Raw genomic sequence first — 7,500 nt, 5'->3', positions numbered from 1 at the left:
GAGATAAAAAGAGAAAGAGAGTCTTACTACTACTCAACTGTGGATCTGCATATTAGAGTATCATTTTTTAAAAATGAATCTTTAAGTAATTTCCTTGGATATTAAATATGTGCGCATGTGAATATGTGTGCATGTGTGCAAATGAATGATAGTTACATATGTGCATACATGTCTGTCTACATTATGGAAGTTCATATCTAGTGTTCACACCGAAAGTGAAGAAGACGAACGAATAATGATTATAATGAAAAAAAAGGAAAAAACAAGATGAAGAAAAAACTAAAGAAATAAACCGCTTGTATTACCTGACAGCGAGGCATCAGCTAGAAATAACACCTTGATAACAGACATTGATGATAATTAACACACGAAGCAGAGTAATCAAAACAGCAGGCGAGGCATAATCACTTGGTTGAAGCGCCATTATCAATCATAAACCAACATCAAATAATAATCACAGTCTGGGATTAACAGGCATCCAGAAGCTCTCTCTTTTTTGTCAATTTTCTTTTTTTTTTCTTTCTCTCTTTCTTTTTTTTCTATATTTTTTTTTTCTTTTTCATCTTTATCTTCTTTTTTCTTGTCTTTTTCTTTTTTTTCTCTCTCTCTTTTCTGTATCTTCTTTTTTCTATTTTTTCTTTATCTCTCTCTTTTTTTTAATCTTCTTTTTTCTTTCTCTCTTTTCTGCATCTTCTTTTTTCTATTTTTTCTCTCTCTCTTTTTTATTTTTTTTTCTATTTTTTTTCTTTTCTTTTTTCTTTTTTTTTCTCAGGAGGTGCACTAGACTGTGTATATAATTGAGCTCTAATGATGATGACTGCCATAGTACTCGTAAGTCAAGGTTGTAAAGAGGTTTCGTGATGTAAAGTTTGGCTGCGATTTTCTTTTTCTTTTTTTTTTTCTTTTTTTACTGGGATTTTAAATGCAACTTTTATTTTCTTTGAGGATGAAATTCCGTTATTTGAATGTTTTTTTTTCGCGGAAATCAGAGGAAATGATAGTGTTAATTTTGTTTATTTGGAAATTTAAGGAAAATATTTTAATGGGACTCTCTTTTGTATAGAAATCAAAGGAAATAATTTAAATAGATCTTTGTTTATTTGAAAATTAAACAGAATTAACAGGAAAATTGGTTATTTCTGGTCTTTATTGAACGGATTGAGCACGCACGATAATAAAGATAAGGATAATGACAGTGCTGGTAATAATAGCAGTATTAGTATAAGGAGTAATAGAAATGAAAATATTGACAGTGATAACAATAACGACAGTAATGATAACAATAATGATAATAAGATAATGATGATAACAGTAATAATGATGATAATAATAAAGATAAATGTATTAACAAAAGTAAAGATAATATTTAGGATTATAAAAATGATAGTAATATTGACAATAATGAATATGATGACAACAATAATGATAACAATCAACTGATTACCAGTAAGAAAGAAAAGATCATAATAAAAACGAATATAGTCTTAAAAAGGAGCCAATAATGAGGAGATGAGAAATGAAGAAGAGAGGGGAAGTGGAAAAGAAGAAAGTAAAAGTGAGAAAGGAATGAAGAAGAGAAAGATAGGGAGAGAATATAAAGGAGGTGGAGATGAGCAGAAGGACATGGAAGGGCAGGGAGAAGAGGAAAAGAGAATTTAAGAGGAAGAGTGATAGCAGAGGGACAGCAAAAATATAGTAAAGGAGAGAGAAAGGAGAGTGAAGAAGAAAGGGGAAAAAGAGAGGAGAGAAGGAAAGGGAAAGGCAGGGAAAGAGGAAAGGGCAATAAACGAGTGAATGAAGGAAAAATGAGAAGGAGGAGAGAATAACAGAGGAAGAGAAGGCCGATGCAACTAGACGAGGAGAGCAGGAAAGGAACAAAGACAGAAAAAAAAAGAAAAAAAAAAAAAAAAAAAAAATTGAAATACAGAGAGGAAAGAGGAGAGTGAGAACGGAGGGAGAGCGAGACGATAATGAAAGAGGCAAGAGGGGAAGAGGGGAGAAGCGGGAGGGAGGAGAGGGGGTGAGCCTAGAAGCAAGTGAGGCTAATAACACGCAATTACAAGTGAACAGGAAGGTTATGGCCAAGGATCACAAAATGGCCAAGAGGAAGGGGGGGGGGGGAGGGCTCTTCCCACTCATCGAGGGCTGGCCAGGAAGCTGCCAATCAAAAATTATGTTAAGACGAAGCACACGGATTATGGATGGCTGGGGGGGGGGGGGGAGGAAGAGGGGGAGGTGGGGAGCGAGGGAGGGAGGGAGAGAGAAGGGGAGGAGGAGCATATGAATGGGAGAAAGGGGGGAGGGATAGACAAGGAAGGGTAAGTCTGGGAGAGAGAGGGGATAGGAAGAGAGAAGGGGAAGAGGAGGAGGATATGGAAAGGAGAAAGAGGGGAGGGGGGAGGACAAGGAAGGGGTAGTCTGTGAGAGGGAGTGAGGGAGGGAGAGAGAAGGGAAGGAGGAGGACGTGAAAGAGAGAGAGGGGAAGGGGAAGGACAAGGAAGGGAGAATCTGGGAGAGAAAAGGGGTAGGGAGAGAGAAGGGGAGGAGGAGGAGGACATGGAAGGAAGAGAGAGGGAGAGGGGGAGGACAAGGAAGGGAGAGTCGGGAAGGAAGAGGGAGAGAGAGATGGGGAGGGGAGGACGAGAAAGAAGGAGTCTTGAAAGAAGGGGGAGAGGAAAGGCATTGGCAGGAGAAAGGGGGACTTAGAAAGAAAGTAAAGGAGGGAAGAATAGAGCGAGATGAAGGGGAAGAGGAGAGAGAGCAAGTGAACCATGGAATGGAAAGAGAAAGGGAGGGGAGGGACCGGGGAGGGGGAGGACGGACGAAGGTAGGCAAACAAGAAGATCCAGAAGAAGGTGGGAGAGAAAGGAGGAAAATATTGAGATAAATTAAGGGGTGTCAAAGGGAAAGAACGAGGAGAGGGGGAAGAAAATAGATTAGAGCAGACATGAAAGGGGAGTAAAATAGCAAGAGGGAGAGGCAAAGAGTGCCAGGAGAAAGAGAGAAGCGAGGGGAAGGGGCGAAAGTCAAAGGGAGAAGAGGGCAAAAGAGAAAGGGGAGAAAAGAATCATAAAACTTGTTTTTTTATCCTAACCGAGTTTCCGCACTTGTTTGTCTTTAACTTTATCTTCCTTCCTTCCTTCCTTCCTTCCTTCCTTCCTTCCTTCCTTCCTTCCTTCCTTCCTTCCTTCCTTCCTTCCTTCCTTCCTTCCTTCCTTCCTTCCTTCCTTCCTTCCTTCCTTCCTTCCTTCCTTCCTTCCTTCCTTCCTTCCTTCCTTCCTTCCTTCCTTCCTTCCTTGTCGAATCTGCTCTCGCTATATAAGTGATGACTGACTGAATACAACGTGTTCTCCTCACAACATTTCATTTCAAAACATCATCACCACCAACCAGTCAATTATCAAATCATTATCGTGATCAACATGTCACTTATCATATAATTATGACCACCAGCCTGTCAACCTGCCAAGTCCATCTTCACATCGGATAAAAAAAAGGAGTTTAGTTATTTTTACTTGATTTGATTACTACCTATGACAGTCACGGTATTTGCTGCCAGTATTAAGATAAAGATTCAGGTAAATATTACAATTATTTGGTTTCCTATTCATTTGTTGAAGTTTGTTGATTAAATGTTGCGACTTTTCACATTAAGAACTATAATGAGGACGATGAGGATAATGATGGCAATGTTAACAACAACGATAACAATGATAATCATAATAATAATGATAATGATAATATTTATGATAATGATAGTCCTGATAATAATAACAACAAGGGTAATGATAAGGATAATAAGAAAAGTTATAATAATGATAACAATAATAATAACAATGACAAAGATAATGATGATAATGACTATGATAATAATCATAATAACAATAATAATAAGGCTAATAAAATAATAATGCTGATAATCAAAATGGAAATAATATCAATGATTATGATTAAGGTATCAATAATAATAATAATAAAAAAACAATGATGATAATAATGATAGTAAATAACGCTAAATATAATGATAGTGATAATAACAACAATAATAATAACAATAATGATAATATCAATAATAATAAAGATAATGATGATAATAATCAAAGTGACAAGAATAACAACAATAACGGCAATAAAACAGATAAAGATAAAACAGCGGAGGCACTGAAGCTCACCAAATAACCAATTAAAATCAACTTCAAACGGGATGGGAATAATTAATAAGATATCAACCAACGCAAACCAACTCACAATAAGAGAAACAGTGACAATAGCCTAAGCATTTCTCGACCACATAAATAAAACGGAGACAGTTTAATAAGGGGGAAAAATACCCTCCTCATAAATCACTGACTTTTCATGAACGCTAAAAATTACCCCCGACGTTTCGGTTGACTTTCTGACCTTCTTCGGGTGAAAAAGAAAAAGAAAAAGAAAGAGAGAGAGAGAGAAAAATATAATTATGATTTTCTAAAGGAAGACAGTCTTTCACTTAAGCTTAGGACGGTATGGAAAAGCGGGCATTATGAAGCATCCTGGGGAAGACATTTGTTAATAATTGCATTAATTAGCTCATTCAGGCCATCCTCCGCTCATAACGACCGCCTGTAATTGTGAAATAACTCATTGTCAACATGAGGAAGGTACAGAGGGATCGGAAGGGGAGGGGGGGGGGGTCTGAGGGGTAGTTGGAAGCTATGTAGATTATGAAAGGGTTTGAGCACTATATATATATATATATATATATATATATATATATATATATATATATATATATATATATATATATTTCATATCCATATATATATATTTCATACCCATATATAAACATATATACATATATACATATATATATATATATACATATATATATATATATATATATATATATATATGTATATATACATATATATATACATATATATTTCATATCCATATATATATATATATATATATATATATATATATATATATGTATATATATATATTTAAATATACACACATATGCACACACATGGACACACACACATATATACATACACATATATATATATATATATATATATATATATATATATATATATATATATATATATATATATATATATATATAGATATATAGGGGGAGGGAGGAGATATAGATAGATGGATAAACAGGTAGATATATAAAGAGGGAGAAGAGAGAGAGAGAGAGAGAGAGAGAGAGAGAGAGAGAGAGAGAGAGAGAGAGCAAAAGGGAGAGAGGAAGACAGGTAGGAGAGTGGGAGACAGGGGTGGGAGGGAGAGAGAGAGTGAGAGAGAGTAATAGAGAGAGAGAGAGAGAGAGAGAGAGAGAGAGAGAGAGAGAGGGAGGGGGAGGGAGGGGGGGAGGGAGGGAGGAAGAAAGAGAGAGGGGAAGAGAGAGTAAAAGAGAGAGAGGGAATGAGGGGAGGGAGAGGGCAAGAGAGAGAGAGAGAGGGTGGGGGGAGAGAGCAAGAGAGAGAGAAAGATAGAGAGAATGAGAGAGAGGGGGGGGGGAGGGAGAGAGCAAGAGATAGATTGATAGAGATAAAGAGAGAGAGAGAGAGAGAGAAAGAAAGAGAAAGAGAGAGAGAAAAGGAGAGAGAGAGAGAGAGAAACAGACAGACAGAGCATATGCCGATCCATTCCCACCGAACAACGAAAATAATCAATAATAAAACCCACTGCCAGTCAGCTCCGTTCCCTCGCGCAAAAGTGGATCCATCTTAGTCAAATTTTTACCCTACATAGAAAATGGGAAATCAGGCCGGCGGGTAACTCAACTATTTCGTATGAAGTTCCCGACAGACAAGAGGAAGTCCTGGTAATCAAAGGTACCGCCTCAGGGCTTTATTCTTTCCCATACACACTTATGTCATTACTGGTATGTGTGTACGTATGTGTGTGTGTGTGTGTTTGTATGTTGGTGTGTGTATGTGTTTGTATGTTGGTGTGGGTGTGTGTTTGTATGTTGGTGTGTGTGTGTGTTTGTATGTTGGTGTGTGTGTGTGTTTGTATGTTGGTGTGTGTGTGCGTTTGTACGTTGGTGTGTGTGTGTTTGTGCGTGTGTGTGTGTGTAAAGGTATGTTAACTATGCGAATTCAGGGTTTATATCTATATTTGTGTGTACCTGTGCATGTCTGTGTGCATGAAAGCTGCGAGTGTACACATGAGATTGAGCTCGGTATCTGGGCCCCTTCGCGTCAGTTCGCAACCGCGCCCGGCTCATCCCCTCCGACCGAAGGCATCGGCGTCTGCGCCCTGCACTTCCCGCAGCGCCCGTGAGGTCTGGCGGGAGGCCGAGGCTCCTCCGGCGGCCTCGGGGCTGACAGAAGGCCGCCCGTGACGCGTTTGTGTGGGCGCGTGATTGCGTGCACGCGAGAGCACGCAGGCGGTGGGCGGAGCGGCGGCCCCGAGGCAGGCGTGGGCGTCCCCCGCCCGCGCCGCCGACCGACCAGGTTGGTCCGAACAACGTCATTACTATGCAAATGAGCCGCCTTTGTACCTAGCCGCCGCCCGCGCCGCCCAGCCGCGCGAGGCCACGCCCTCCGAGCACGCCTCACCCACCCGCGAGGCGCCGAAGCCACGCCTCCCGCCCGCGCGTCCACCATGCAGCGGACGAGTGTCATGGCCATGCACTGCTAGGCTCCGCCCAGCCGGGAATCCAGCCAATCGGAAGCCGCGCTGGTGGTCACGTGACTCGCACCGCGCTCAGCTGCAACGGCATCTGCAAGAGTCAGTGCGCCCTGCGCTGCAATCTTGCCAACACACACGCCCACCCCCGCGGCGCTCTGCGTTGGAGGCCTACGGCTTTCGAAGCGACGGGGGCGCGCGCCCCTCGTGCCCACCATGCCGCGCCCGACGCGAGAGAGCTACGGCGACCAGAAGCCGCCCTACTCCTACATCTCGCTGACGGCCATGGCCATCTGGAACAGCCACGAGAAGATGTCGACGCTGTCGGAGATCTACAAGTTCATCATGGACAACTTCCCCTACTACCGCAAGAACACGCAGCGCTGGCAGAACTCCCTCCGCCACAACCTCTCCTTCAACGACTGCTTCATCAAGATCCCGCGGCGCCCCGACCGCCCGGGCAAGGGCGCCTACTGGACCCTCCACCCGTCCGCCATGAACATGTTCGAGAACGGCAGCTTCCTCCGCCGCAGGAAGCGCTTCAAGATCCCCAAGGACGAGAAGGACGCCCTCGAGGTGGGCCTGGCGCAGATCACGTCGCCGCCGCGCGCCGCGCCCGAGGAGCCCCGCCTGCCCCCCGGCCTCCCGCCGCCGCCCCTCAAGCTGCACGGCGACCCCCTGGCGCCCGCGGCCCACGCCGCCCTGCTGCCGCCCCTCCACCTGCTGCCTCCGGCCTGCCTCTCGCGCCTGCCGCCCCCGCTGCTCTACCCGCCGCACCTCATGTACCCCGGCTGGGGCGCCGCGCCCTTCCTCCACTCCCTCACCACCTACCTGCCGCACCCGCCGCCCCTCCCCCCTCCGCCGCCGCCG

General features: G+C 43.2%; 1 protein-coding gene across 1 annotated transcript in view; it reads left to right on the top strand.

The window, feature by feature from the left end:
* The first annotated feature begins 6,749 nt into the window (after positions 1-6,749).
* LOC113827535 (fork head domain-containing protein FD4-like) overlaps positions 6,750-7,500 on the top strand; it is a 983-nt gene continuing 232 nt past the window's right edge. Inside the window, exon 1 of the mRNA XM_070115766.1 lies at positions 6,750-7,500. This exon is cut by the window's right edge and continues 232 nt beyond it. Within this exon, the coding sequence (XP_069971867.1) occupies positions 6,847-7,500 (654 nt within the window). The 5' untranslated portion in view covers positions 6,750-6,846.

This window comes from Penaeus vannamei, chromosome 38 (assembly GCF_042767895.1).
Source record: "Penaeus vannamei isolate JL-2024 chromosome 38, ASM4276789v1, whole genome shotgun sequence".
Taxonomy (NCBI): domain Eukaryota; kingdom Metazoa; phylum Arthropoda; class Malacostraca; order Decapoda; family Penaeidae; genus Penaeus; species Penaeus vannamei.
Note: the sequence above shows the minus strand (reverse complement) of the source record. Positions and strands in the feature narration are given on the sequence as shown.